The 15251-nt window shown below is 37.4% G+C and overlaps 1 protein-coding gene across 1 annotated transcript in view; it reads right to left on the bottom strand.

Annotated features, from left to right (window-relative positions):
• Positions 1 to 1074: 1074 nt before the first annotated feature.
• DPY19L4 (dpy-19-like 4 (C. elegans)) overlaps positions 1075 to 15251 on the bottom strand; it is a 92407-nt gene continuing 78230 nt past the window's right edge. The window contains exons 14-19 of the mRNA XM_011978683.1: positions 12741 to 12861; positions 10146 to 10202; positions 9387 to 9469; positions 6737 to 6869; positions 2231 to 2389; positions 1075 to 1730 (exon numbers count right to left, since the gene is read on the bottom strand). Of these exons, the coding sequence (XP_011834073.1) occupies positions 1566 to 1730; positions 2231 to 2389; positions 6737 to 6869; positions 9387 to 9469; positions 10146 to 10202; positions 12741 to 12861 (718 nt within the window). The 3' untranslated portion in view covers positions 1075 to 1565. The remainder of the gene's footprint in view (positions 1731 to 2230; positions 2390 to 6736; positions 6870 to 9386; positions 9470 to 10145; positions 10203 to 12740; positions 12862 to 15251) is intronic.

The raw sequence follows: 15251 nt of genomic DNA, 5'->3' as shown, positions 1-15251 counted from the left end.
TAGCCAGGTTGGTCTCGATCTCCTGACCTCGTGATCCACCCGCCTCGGCCTCCCAAAGTGCTGGGATTACAGGCTTGAGCCACCGCGCCCGGCCAACGTCAAACAATTCTTAAGCTCCAAAAGAGCAAAGCATCTGAGAGTTAGTCTAAGAATTCATGTACTTTTACAACATATGTATAACAGAAAATAAAGACAATGGAAAAAGCTCCCTTCTAATGTAGTGTACTTTTACAACACATATATAACAGAAAATAAAGACAACGGAGAAATGTTCCCTTCTAATGTAGTAATTTAGAGTACCGAAAATGCAATTTTTGCAGCACTTTAACAAGTTAGAATTATGAAAATCTGTTCACTGGAGTATAAGGAAAAACTAAACATGTATCCCAACTTATGACACATCTATAGACTACATCTATCCTGAATCTCTTAATAAGGCCAAATCAACGTTTTAAAATTTTCTCTTAATAAATGATTAAAAATATAAAAATACTTAAAGGAACATAGCATTTAGACTGTGAAACTGTGTTGTAAATGTTATTATAGTTGTCATTTTTTCTTGATGTTGAAGACTGCATCACAGTTTCAAAAATAACATTGCTTGTATTTTATAATATATCTGCATGCAGAGGTACGTTTAACAACATCTGCATGTATCCCCAGAAACTGTTGCTCATTTTAGAACACATATTTTTATTCTGATAATGATTTAATTTTTTACTTAGTACTTCAGTAGAAAATATGTGAATAGATTGTATGTCCCATATCAAAAAAAACCTGAACAACATTCTTTTAAATGTCCATTAAAAAAATATATGTAACAGTTATTGTTTTATCATGATTAAATTGGTATCAAATTAATAGGCATAAGTGAAATAACTAATCATTTACTAGTCATTTAAAAAATGCAATAACATCATGCACTATGTATTACTAAGAAAGTGCTCACTTATACAAGCAGCGGATGAGGAGAAGAGTATCATGAGAATTCTAGATATATCTTTATGTATATCCTTAAAAATCACTTTCCTTTATATAATTTCCATTTTAATTTAAATGCCACATATCTTCAGCTAACATTTAAATTAGTTTTTATTGTAAAACTTCAGTTGTTATACATCATAAAATACCTTCAGAAACTTGCTTGAAGGTAGGAATAATTCTTTCCTTCTATTAAATAATTATATCACATTAAGTATTTATTAAATGTTGTTTGAGAAATGTATTCTGACCTAGAACATATTCAAATTCAAGATCAATATTATAATAGAAGGAAGATTTTATGGGGAAAATGTTGCAATCAGTAAAAGTGTTAATGACCATGTAACAGTAAGGAAGACACCTGTCTGGAATATTGCAGAGTGGTGTACATCACATTTAATTAAAGGAGAGTAATGCTTGATCTTCTATTTCCCACAGAACTCTGGATCCAGTTAAGAGCAGAAGGGAGAAAGCAGCAGCAATATTTCAAATGTCCATACTCTGATCTGCAAAAGACACCGAGTAGGTAGAAGAAAACTGCGTTTTACTTCAGGTAGTCTTTGAAATGAAGGTTCTGTTATTTTTCAAGACTGGAAGGATATCACAGTGTTGATTTTATATACAAAGTAGGATCTGTTCCAGTATACTCTAGTGAAATAATTCACATATGGAGAATAGTTAATTTTGACCTCATGACAAAATCGCCCATACTTTGAGTAGGTTAGCTTGTCACCTTCTTCACAAACCATCTATTAAAAGACATAAAACATAATATTAAAAAGCTTATTAAGCTTATAGCAGAAATGCAATCAATATACAAATGACTATTATTTATATGAAAAAACACATTACTACTAAACATTGTCTATAAAACATCTGTTAGCAAACAGAAGCCTCTTCATAAGCGAGTCACATGCCCACTATACTCCTGAACTTTCCATTGACACTGAGAAACCAGTATGAAGGCTTCCAATTTTTAAAAGATTTAATCCTAAAATTTAGAAGGCAATGTTTCCATAATCCATTATCACTGCTCTAAAGAACCTTATCATGCATCCTACCAAGGCTGGCATTTTCTTTTGTATGTTGAAAAAATACTTCAAACTACTTTTAATAAGCTGTCCCCATTATTACATAACTCAATTATATTCTTAGTTAAGTTCCAAAAATAAAGTTTAAAGATTACGAGTTTAAGTAAAATCATTTTTCTAAAATAAATAAATAAATAACTTTCCAAATGGTTACTTACATGGCCATTTGCAATGTCTAATAAATCTTTAACCCTACAGCCTCTCATGGTTCCCACCTCATTGCAGATAGCATCCTCTACAATTAGGTAATTAGCTTTGTAAGATGTCAGTATTTTATAAATATCCTCAGCAGATCGCTTTGAATAGATTTGGTAGATCTGAAAGAATATAATTACAATAAATTTTAAAGGACATTTAAAACTTCAGTAAATTGAAACCATACATCGAGCATCTACTGTGTTCTCAGTACTGAATATTACATATGAAAAATATATTTATTTTTATAAATAAATATAAATATTCATTTATATATTTATCAAAACTCATGTTTGGATTATGTGGTGCTTTTTACCGTAATTTTGCTGAACTTATTAGATAATAAGCTCTGGATCTTATTAGATAATAAAGCTTCTCAGTCTTTCTGAAATGTTAATATTGGATCAACTCTTGTTATCCTTCAAAAAGTAATAAAATCACAAATATTAGGCCCATAGTATCATATACTATTTGTCCTGAAAATACTGAGATTTGAAATCTAGAATGAATAAGATTCCAATCTATTTGCAGAATATCCAGTAGCTGCCTCCTACCTGTCACCATAGCTGCCTAGCTAGTACCCTCAGTTCCCATGTCAACTGACATGTTAGGAATACCTACTTTCAACATTCTGTGGCACACAGAATGGTAATACATCAAGAGGAAGTGTCTCTCTCATTTCACACTAAATACGTTTCAGTGGGAATAGTTCTATCCTATCCAGCCTATACCTATTGATAGTTATTTACAATTTTATTTATTTTTAAGTGTTAAGAAACTGAAACATACTATTAGGGCATTTATAAAAAAAAAAAAAATTCTATGCAATTGTAGTAACATTACTGACAGCCTAGAGCAGAGTTTCTCAACCTTAGCACTATTCACAATTTTTTTTTTTTGAGACGGAGTCTTGCTCTGTCACCCAGGCTGGAGTGCAGTGGCCCATCTCAGCTCACTGCAAGCTCCGCCTCCCGGGTTCACGCCATTCTCCTGCCTCAGCCTCCCAAGTAGCTGGAACTACAGGCACCCGCCACCATGCCTGGCTAATTTTTTGTATATTTTTAGTAGAGACGGGGTTTCACCATGTTAGCCAGGATGGTCTCGATCTCCTGACCTCATGAGCCGCCCATCTTGGCCTCCCAAAGTGCTGGGATTACAGACTTGAGCCACCGTGCCCGGCCTGCACTGTTCACATTTTAGGCCAGATCATTCTTTGTTGGGACAGGAGAGAGGATGTTCTCTGCAATGTAGATAAGCATTCCTGGTCTCTACTCACAAGATGCCCATAGAACCCCTCTTCCTGTTATGACATTGCGACAATCAAAAATGTCTCCAGACATTGCCAAATGTCCCCTCAGGGAACAATCGTCCCAGGTTAGGAATCACTGGCCCAGGGGATTATACAAAGATTAGCCACATATTATGAATTAGAGACTCTGTCTAATTTAACTGATATGGTCAGCCAGGTGCAGTTTCTCACACCTGTAATCCCAGCACTTTGGGAGACCCAGGCAGGCAGATCAATTGAGGTCAGGAGTTTGAGGCCAGCCTGGCCAACACGGCAAAACCCCATCTCTACTAAAAATACGAAAATTAGCTGGGCACGGTGGCATGAACCAGTAGTCCCAGCTACTTGGGAGTCTGAGGCAGAAGAATCGCTTAAACCTGGGAGATGGAGGTTGCAGTGAGCCAAGATCACGTCACTGCACTCCAGCCTTTATGAAATTCTCTAAAATTGAAAAACAGAATATTGGGAACTCAGGTTCAGTTCATCATTGCTTTCAGATATGAAGTTACCATTTAAATTCATACCATACAAGAGCGAGACTCCATCTCAAAAAAATAAAATAATTAAAAATATAAATAAATAAATAAATGGCCGGGCATGGTGGCTCACGCCTGTAATCCTAGCACTTTGGGAGGCAGAGGTAGGCAGATTGCCTGAGCTCAGGAGTTCAAGACCAGCCTGGGCAACATGGTGAAACCTTGTCTCTACTAAAATATAAAATATTAGCCAGGCGTGGTGGCGTGCGCCTGTAGTCCCAGCTACTCGGGAGGTTGAGGCAGGAGAACTGTTTGAACCTGGGAGGCAGAGGCTGCAGTGAGCCAAGATTGTGCCACTGCACTCCAGCCTGAGCAAGACTCATCTCCAAAAACAAAATTGTAATTAAAAATAAATAAACGACATGGTCTCATTTATGAAGTTCAGTTTGGATTTTAGCTTAACAACAAGTTTACTTAATACCTGCTATGTGCTACACACCGTAGAGAAAGACAAAGGTCTGAAAAACCGTGGTTACTTTTTCTCATAGACAAGTTACATAAAACTTAAAACTCTAAAATGTTTAAATTAAATTAGAACCTAACTAGAACTCTGACCTAATTACAAGTAACTCTGAAATACCATATTAGAAAAGACCAATCAAAAGAAAACAAAGTCACAGAGTTGGTTGTTTTAAATCCACAAAAAATAAAATTCAGGAATATGCCATCTATATTTTGCCTAAGCAACTCTATGTTTTGGAAGTGCAGCAAATACTCTTCAGAGATGGCTGCTGTCTCTCGAGGAATCATTCTCAGGTAGATCTCCCCATCTCTGATCTCTCCCCTGCCTGCTTCAATCTGTTCTTTCTGCCATGACCATAATTAAGTCTTCAAAGCAGATCTAATCATTCCACTGCCAGGTTTACTAAAAGTCATGTCTCTTAACTGCTTCAAGGATAAGTCTAAATTTTTCAGCATGATATTCCAGGTCTGTCAGAATTCAGCCTCATTTTCTTTTCCAGTTTCAAGATTATACAAATTCCTTAGCTCATGTTACTTTTTCAGCCTGGAATCATATATATTTCTTTTCCAAACAAGTTTCTAATCATCCTTCAAAGCCCAGATTGAGGGACTGCCTTTTATGACAACTTCTTAGATTTTTGTAGGCAGAATTGTTTGACTGTTCCTGCTTTTTTACTCCTCTTTGTACCTTGTGTGTGTCCATGTGTACGTGTATGCATGCAACGACCACTTAATAGTACAAAGTAATAACATAATAGCTAACTTTAAAATTTTACTGTGTTTCAGGCATTGTACATTATCTCATTTAATTCTCACAAGTAGGAGGTGAGAACTATTATTCTCACCTAATCTCCAGATTTAGTAACTCACTCAAGGTCACAAAGCTGATAAACAGCAGAGCTAGCATTTGGGTTCAGGTACTCTGATTCCTGAGTCTGCATTCTTAATCTCTATATTACTGTATGTCTTCCTTAACTTAGAATATGCTTAAAAACTGTATGAAATTATCTAAAATTGAAAAACAGAATATTGGGAACTCAGGTTCAGTTCATCATTGCTTTCAGATATGAAGTTACCATTTAAATCTATATCAAACATTCAAAATAATATATTATCTAAACTATAATTAGATACCATTCTAATGTTATACTGAGTCAATAACTGCCCATTTATTAAAAAATAAATTAGTGTTTTATAAGCAATAATAGAACTTTAGCTGAGAAAGACAAAGTGTAGTACCAAGACATTAATTGACAGTCTTCTTTTAAAAATTGGATTGAGGGCTGGGCACAGTGACTCACGCCTGTAATCCCAGCATTTTGGGAAGCCAAGGCAGGCGGATCACCTGAGGTCAGGAGTTCGCCACCAGCCTGACCAATATGGTGAAAACCTGTCTCTACTAAAAAATACAAAAATTAACTGGTCATGGTGGCAGGTGCCTGTAATCCCAGCTACTCGGGAGACTGAGGCAGGAGAATCACTTGAATCGGGAGGCAGAGGTTGCAGTGAGCCGAGATCACACCATTGCACTCCAGCCTGGGTGACAGAGCAAGACTCTGTCTCAAAAAAAATAAAAAATAAAAAATAAAATAAAAATTTGATTGAGAACAATATTTTAAAAAGAATGTTAGCCAGCTGTGGTGGCGCGTGCCTGTAATCCCAGCTACTCAGGAGGCAGAGGCAGGAGAATCACTTGAACCCAGGAAGCGGAGGTTGCAGTGAGCCGAGATTGTGCCACTGTACTTCAGCCTGGGTGAATTAAAAAAATGTTAGCCGGCTGTGGTGGTGGGTGCCTATAATCCTAGCTACTCAAGAGGCTGAGGCAGGAGAATCGCTTGAACCCAGGAAGGGGAGGTTGCAGTGAGCTGAGATTGCACAACTGTATTCCAGCCTGGGTAAAATATTACACATTAGGTCCCTTGACACTTTGTGGAACATTAGATATTTTTCTTAGAAACATATCAATATTATTCACAAAACAAAGAACTTAATATTTTAATTTTGGGTCTCCTCTTGGTTAAATGTATTACTAATTACACGGGTTTTCCGAAATAGAAGTTAATTAACTCTTTTAAAATTGTTTGGACTTTCCTAGCTACCTAGAAGCATACGTATACTGCAGACTATGCTAAAATACAAAGTGCTGGAAAAGAGATCCAAATGTAGAATTCAAAATGCCTTACATTTTCATTTCTCTTGAGAAGATCATCATCATTGTAAAGAGGCAAACTTGTCACCATCCATCCAGTGCATAATTTAATCGCACCCATTAACTGTGGACTCCCTGCAAACACAGCTGCAACTGGAGCTTGCCTTCTGCAAAGAACCATAAAGATTTGGACACTGAAAAGGCAAGTATACTATTTAGATCACTGATCTATATCAACTCTGAAACACCAGACAACTTACAATGTTTATACATTTAAATTTCAATGTCAGTTTTCATTTCATTTATGGATTCATTAAAAAAAAAACGGGCACCTAACTATGCACCAGACACTTGTGCTGAAGATACAGAAACTTTTCTAAAAAGAGGGAGCAGGGGGAAGACAATAAGAAGTAAACATATATATTGGGTGGTGATAATATGATTAAAAATAATGCAGAGTAAGGAGATAGTAACCAGAATATATTATTTTAGATAAGGTGACTAGTTCAGTGGTGATACTGTGAATTCTCAACTCCATCTTTTGCAAATTAACTACCTACAACCCAACTTCTTCCAAATCCACCTCTCCTTCTGCTCCTTCTCTGTCTTTACCCATGTGTCTGTCTCCAGGTGGAAAATATAGGACTTCTCCACTCTGAATCATTATCCCAAGTCCCAGACAGATGCTAGTTGCAAGGTGGAAAATCTACAAGCAGATCCCAAAGGGCTGTTCTAATACATTCACTTATTTATTCACTGTCTGAATTTAACATTAAGCACCCACCTCTATGTGCTAGGGATGGTGCCAGGCTATCGAAAGAAAGAGATGGCATATATGGCCACAGTCCTCAATAGTGAGGAAGCAGATATAAAACACAGTAATTGTACCCAGTAACATAAATGTTCAATAGGTAATTGTTTGGGCCTTTGCTGTCTTTGAAAATACTGTGGTAAATCATACAGAGATGTAACTTTCTCTTTTGTTAATGACAACACAAGGCAGTATTCAACAATAGCAAATAGAATTCACAAAAAGTATTAATGGGCAATAGTTAAGGATGATCTAAAGAAAACTATTTTTATAAAATAGAAGATATGTTATAGTAACAAGACATTATAATAAAACCTATTCTTGTTTCTGTATACCTATTCTATAAATCAATTTAAAATTTCTAGAAACACTTTTTGTCTTTTTTCCCATATTTTTCTGGTCTTTTTTGATAGTATTTCATCACTTTTTCATGTCTTATCTTCTTTTACGTCTTTAATAAATTTCAATGTAGTTATTTCGTAGTCTCCATCCATGGAATAGACTGGTTACAAAAATGGCCACAATAATTCCTCTCCCTATGGTCATGGTCTTGGAGGGAACGCCAGTCATAATCATGTGACTTGCTTTGGCCAATAGGACAATAGTAAGCACCGTGTAAGCAGTGACTTAAAACATGCTTGACATTGAGAATTGCCCTCTCTTGCTGCTCTTGGGAATTCTACAACTACCACCTTGTAAACAAGCCCAAGCTAACCTGCTAGATGATGAGAGACAGAGGGCCAAGTCAGTTTGATCCCCTCAGCTGACACAGAGCCAACCCTAGACTTGTGACAGAGACCCTGCCAGACTATCCAGTCCCAGTAGAGCTGGCCCAGACCAAAAGAATCCTCCCCAGCACCCTAACCCTGCTAATTCTCAAGATGGTGTGGAATAACACGTTTATTGTTTGTAAGCCACTAAGTTTTGTGGCATTCTGTTATGCAGCAAACCCTAAATGATGACACAAATTTTATTATCAGAAATAGCTAGAGGTCTAATTCTGCTGTTTATGACAAGCTTCGTTGAACTGCTTATGTGTTTTATAATTTTAGAGCTTACCTTCATGAAACTTTCTTATGGAATCCTGTATAACATGGGTTGAAGATGTGTCATGCATTCCAGACCAACCCCAAACCACTTTTAATACTAATTTCTTAATTTGGGGTTTCTTAGATTAGACAAGCATAATTTCAAATTACACTAGACAAGTATAATTTCAAACTATAAACCCACATGAATTCAGATCCATTGCTACAAATTGAGAGGGGAGAATTTTTCTGACCAAGAGATGAATGCGAGAGAGACATGCTTTCTTATCTTCCTTCTCTACTGTCTGGTATCTTGCTATTCCATCCTTCCACTGACTAGGTATTTGCTCTTCTATCCTTTCATTGTCAGTGTAGCCTTCTGAGGGTCCCTGAGTTACATATGTGTGTGTTGGGGGGTTCTCAATTCCAATTCCCTGCTTCCACAGGCCTAAGACCACATCTCCTGTCCTGTGTGGGCATTAAAATCTAAAACCCCTGGTTATCAAAGCTAGTTATCCACTGACAATTCACCTCCAACACAGGCCAGAATAAGCATCCCCTTGACTCTCTAAATAAAAGGATAGCTCTTCTTTTTTATCCCAAACACTTAGTTTGACAATGGCACTTTCAAATCTCATACCGACCAAGGCTATATTTTCAAGCCCATGGAGATGAGCAGAAAATTAGAATCACTAAGTCCAACAAAACCTAAATATCCCTAAAACTCCTGAGTTTGATGAAAAAATTTGGAGAAGTATTAATTTATTATTTTCTGTGAATTCATTAGATAGCATGCAGTGATTAATTAATAGCTTAATAATAGTCTTGGGCACTTCAATCCTTACTTTATCCAGGTCATAAGTTCCACTGTATCTGGGTCATAGAATTCCTGTAGTTCCATTAATTCTGTCATTAATCTTGGAAAAAACTAAAATGCAAAAAAAAAAAAAAAAAGCCCCAAAAGGTATATGTCAGTAATTAGAAAGTTTAAAACAGTTCCACAGTATTTCAAAAGACTAACAGACTAACTTAAGGCAAATGATATTACAACACCTTTCGCATGGAAAAAATGTCATGATGGATCTCTTTGCTTTCCTTCAATGGCCTGCTTATTTTTCTCAATCCAAATAATCTATTTTATGGTTAGTTCACTGCTTTGACTCAACAAATAATTTTGTCATTACCAAACAATAATAAATTGATCATCAGTTGTATCTTTCAGGCACACACAATATAATTAAATAAATAAATTTTCAGTTCCAATAATTTGCAGAATTTATATCATTTCATAGATGATAAAGTTTTGGAGTTAACAAAATGTGTTTTAATATTAATTCCTATTTACTCAGCAATTTCCTTTGCCAATTATAAACTGAATTAACACTAGCATTAGACTGCAGAAAACAGCATCAGGTGGCATTCTAGAAATGTTTTAGCTCTTCTACAATGTTCCTAATAACAAAAAAAATTAAGCATTACTAAGAATATTACATTTTATTTTGTTAGGATAGTGTCTCAACATGTTTCCTACCCACACATACAAATTTATCACTACCCTTGTAGATAAAGTACATTTTATTAATATAAAAATCTAATTTTTTTACCTCTTTCCATAAGCTGAGACCTATTATAGTAGGCACAGCCATGCTCAGAATAAGAGCCTAAAATATGAAAGCAAAAAGGATTACAGATAAATACATTTCAGAATACATGTTAGAGGTAATAGACACTACTCTATGATCAATCATATATCTCTATAGTTATACAAAATTTCAAAAAAAATGAAGTCAACATAGAACCTAGTTCACAGAATGAGACGGGTGAAAACTAATGACTTTCAAAGATATTAACTTGGAAGTAAAGTGAGACATAAACATTTACTATAAAAATTTAACGCAGAACATTAAAAAGGTAATGCTCATAATTTCAAATGGCAAGTCGATATTTGAAAAATTTGCCAGAAATCTATGTTATACAGATCTTACAAAGGATAGTACACTACTACATGAAAAGCTATCAACAAAAAAGACAATGAATTAACACAAAAAAAATAGCTAATATACATCAGTACACTAGTCTGTTAAAATAAGAATGCATAAACTCTCCTCGAAATAAGACTGGTAAAATACGACACGAATATCATTAAAGATAATGTATCATCGTCCTGCTCTAATAAAACCTGTTCTGCCTACTGTCCCATGTCTTTTAGTGACCCTATGATCCACCAGAAACCTAGGAAACATCTAAGATATCTCCCTGTTCCTCATTTCCCCATACTTAATACGCAGTGAGGCTTACTGATCTTCTAACTACTTTTTTCATTCCAATCTGGCATACTGTTAATCGAATGAGCTTTGGAGTCAGAAAAACCTGGGTGTGGCTGGGTGCGGTAGCTCACTCCTATAATTCCAGAACTTAGGGGGCCAAGGTGGGAGGATTGCTTGAGTCTAGGAGTTTGAGACCAGCCTGAGCAACACAGAGAGACCCTGTCTCTAAAAAAAAAAAAATGTTTTAATTAGCTGGTCATGGTGGAGCGTGCCTGAAGTCCCAGCTACTCAGGAGGATGAGGAAGGAGGATTGCTTAAGCCCAGGAGTTTAAGGCTACAGTGAACCACGACTGTGCCACTGCACTCCAGCCTGGGAGAGTCAGACTCTGTCTCAAAAAAAAAAAAAAAAGAAAAGAAAATCCTGGGCGTGAATCATGATTTCCATACTTACAAGCTTGGCAATCTCAAGCAAGTTATTTAACCAATTAAAGCCTTGTTTTTATCTATAAAACAGAGAAAATCTAAGACTGAATAGCATGTGAAATGCTTCAAACAGTACCTGACATAATGAGCATTCAATAAATTGAAGCTTCAATTACTTCTATCCACTCTGCCTCCTCTGTGACTGAAGTTTGTTGCCTGTGGACTATCCTTCACAGAATTGTCAGAGTGAGCAAATAGAAAATACAAGTCTGACTCTCTCGCTTTCCATGAGGCATACATATCCCAATTCCTTCCCACTGCCGACGGCATGAGAGCCAGCTCCGCAGCATGACACTCAGGGACCCCATGGCCTCACCTTCCTCCATTTCTCCAGTCTCATTTCTTGACCACCCCTACCTACCTCACACTTTGTGTGCCAAGAAAACGAAATATATTGTGCCTTTTTCCCAGTCCCTTTGATTACATCATGTTCTTTGCCTACCTCTGTGTCTATTCCTTCTACCATGAATACCCTCTCTTTCCCCTTCATTTGCCTAATAACTAAATATCTTTCTAATCTCAGATTGGAAAGCCTTATTTGAGTGCCTAAAAAAAAAGAAAAACAGAATTAAGTAGCCCTTCCCTATGTTCTAAAAGAACCCTATGAAAAGTTCTTTTTGTTTTTTAGGAGGCAGGACAGGGAGAGAAGGAAGAGCTGGCAGGTTGGAGAAAGTGGAAGCGGAGGGAGCAGGGGACAGAGGGTCGAATTCTTATTATCTGTTTTTACGCCCAGAGATTATAATCCACTTGATGAAATTAACTATGCTATAATTATCTTTGTATCCCAAGCACACAGCAGGCAGAATGGAATGTTCCATTCATATAGAAAATATACCATAGTTCTAAATCAAACCAAGAAAGATATTATAAAAATTAATTCTTGGTGGCCTCTCATATTACTGATTCACTCACATTTTTACCTTTTATTTTTAAAGTTGTATGCATTAAAATGCATTACTTTGATAATCAGAATTTTTTTTTTAATTTTTATTTTTTGAGACAAAGTCTTGCTCTGTTGCCAGGCTGCAGTGCAGTGGTGTGATTTTGGCTTACTGCAACCTCTGCCTCCTGGGTTCAAGCAATTCTCAATTCTCAGCCTCTCGAGTAGCTGGGACTACAGGCATGTGCCACCATGCCCAGCTAGTTTTTTTTGTATTTTAAGTAGAGACAGGGTTTTACCATGTTGGCCAGGCTGGTCTCGAACTCCTGGCCTCAAGTGATCCACCCATCTCAGCCTCCCAAAGTGCTGGGATTACATGCGTGAGCCACCGTGCCCAGCCCAGAAATTATTTTAAAAAATGTTTTGCACAGGATCTGTTTTTCTACCTGTAAGTCATCATGTAATTTACTCATGCTATTTCAATTGTATTCAATGTAGTTTCCACTTATTAGCTTTGATTTTATATAATCAGAAGAGAAACAAATACTTAACACGAAATAATGACTCACCAACAATATTGGGTGTACAGTTCTTAATCGAAGCCACTTGAAAAGTGTCATCCAAAGTTCAGGAGAACATACGCCAAATGCTGCTAACATGCACACATAAGGAATCCAGATGTACTTCAAGCTGGAAAACACAAATGGAGTCATACATGAGACATCCTGTGAACACCATTATTATCTAATTTCTCTCCTCTGAGCTCTTTCCTGCTACTCACAAAAATACCAAAATGTTAAGGGACAGTGAAAAAGCTTAGCCTCTAATTTTCAGCAACAGATTGTTATCTAGTTTTTTAAAAATCAAGCAGACATGTGGTCTAGCAAATTAGGATAAAATAAAAGCATTAATACTGATGAGGATGCAGGAAAATTGTATTCTTGGAGAGAATATAAACTATTAGAGTTTTTTCAGAAGGCAGTTTGGTGAACTGGGAGTGGTGGCTCATGCCTGTAATCCCAGCACTTTGGGAGGCTGAGGTGGGTGGATCACTTGAGGCCAGGAGTTTGGGACCAGCCTGGGCAACACAGTGAAACCCCGTCTCTACCAAAACTACAAAAATTAGCCAGGCGTGGTGACATATGCCTGTGGTCCCAGCTACTTGGGAGGCTGAGGCAGGAGGATCACCTAAGCCTGGAAGGCAGAGGTTGCAGTGAGCCAAAATTGCACCACTGTACTCCAGCCTGGGTGAAGAGCAAGACTCTGTCTTAAAAAAAAAAAAAAAAAACAAAACCCTCTAAGATAGGCAATGCTATTTCTAGTAATGTAGCCTGAAAATATATTAGCATAAGAGTATAAAGATAGACATACAAGGGTTTTTGTTTTTGTTTTTTTTTTGAAGCAGAGTCTCACTTTCGCCCAGGCTAGAGTACAGCGGGTGTGATCTTGGCTCACTGCAACCCCCGCCTTCTGGGTTCAAGCGATTCTCCTGCCTCAGCCTCCCAAGTACCTGGAATTACAGGCACATGCCACCATGCCCAGCTAATTTCTGTATTTTTAGTAGAGACCAGGTTTCACCATGTTGGCCAGGCTGGTCTCAAATCCTGACCTCAAGTGATCCACCTGCCTTGGCCTCCCAAAGTGCTCAGATTACAGGCGTGAGCCACTGCGCCTGGCCACACACAAGAGTTTTAACTACAGCATTTTGTTTTACTAGCAAGAAAATTGGAAAAAAACAAAAACAAAAACAAACTTCTGTTCTTCAATAGGTATTGACTAAATAAATTATTGTAAGAAACAAAAAAGCAAAATGCAAAACTTCATGCGCAATGTTAACCTAATTTTTGCTTTCTATTTTTTTTAATGTAGATATATGGCACAAGCAAAAATAACACCTGGGGCTGGGCGCAGTGGCTCACACCTGTAATCCCAGGACTTTGGGAGGCTGAGATGGCCAGATCACTTGAGGTCAGCAGTGTAAGACCAGCCTGGCCAACATGGTGAAATCCCATCTCTAGTAAAAATACAAAAATTTGGCCATGTGTGGTGGCTCTTGCCTGTAATCCCAGCAAACTGGGAGGATGAAGCAGTGGATCACCTGAGGTCAGGAGTTTGAGACCAGCCTGGGCAACATAGGGAAACCCTGTCTCTACTAAAAATACAAAAAATTAGCCGGGCGTAGTGGCAGGTGCCTGTAGTCCCAGCTACTAAGGAGGCTGAGGCAGGAGAATGGCGTGAACCCAGGAGACAGAACTTGCAGTGAGCCGAGATCATGCCACTGCACTCCAGCCTGGATGACAGAGCGAGACTCCGTCTCAAAAAAAAAAAAAAGTTAAAAATTTAGCTCTTAAATTAAAAAGATTAAAAATCAAGGTGTACAGAAAAAAATTAACTTGTATCATTAGAAGAAAATACATTACTTTATGTTGTAGATGTTAAAGAAAACAAAAGGAGCCCATCTCCGTAGGAGATGCCAACTGCTAAAAATGGAAGAGGAAAAGTTTAGAAAAATTAATAGATATCAGTGCTTAGTACAGATTATCAAGAAAAAAATAACATTTCAAGGGACAACTTTTGTAATAAATACTAAGGAGAACAATCAGACCCTTCTATGATATATTCCCTGGTGTCAAACTCAGAAGAGACTGGAAGAATCTGGGCCTAGAGTATAAATGTTAACCACTGCAGTTTTATAAAACAGCAAAGCCATGGAATGGAGAAAATAAAGAAATATCCAGGCTGGGTACAGTGGCACACGCCTGTCATCCCAACACTTTGGGAGGCCAAGACAGTAGGATCATTTGAAGCCAGATGTTCACGACCAGCCTGGGCAACAAAATTAGACCCTGTCTCTACAAAAGAATTTTTTTAATTTTCAAAAATTAAGAGGCTGGGTGCAGTGGCTCACACCTGTAATCCCAGCACTTTGGGAGGCTGAGGCAGGTGGAACACCTGAGGTCAGGAGTTCGAGACCAGCCTGGCCAACACGGTGAAACCCCATCTTTAATAAAAATACAAAATTTAGCCAGGGATGGTGGCACACGCCTGTAATCCCAACTACTCTGGAGGCTGATGCAGGA

The sequence above is a fragment of the Mandrillus leucophaeus genome, unplaced genomic scaffold, assembly GCF_000951045.1.
Source record: "Mandrillus leucophaeus isolate KB7577 unplaced genomic scaffold, Mleu.le_1.0 Scaffold198, whole genome shotgun sequence".
Taxonomy (NCBI): domain Eukaryota; kingdom Metazoa; phylum Chordata; class Mammalia; order Primates; family Cercopithecidae; genus Mandrillus; species Mandrillus leucophaeus.
The sequence above is the reverse complement of the archived record's forward strand: the minus strand, read 5'-3'. Positions and strand labels throughout refer to the sequence as shown.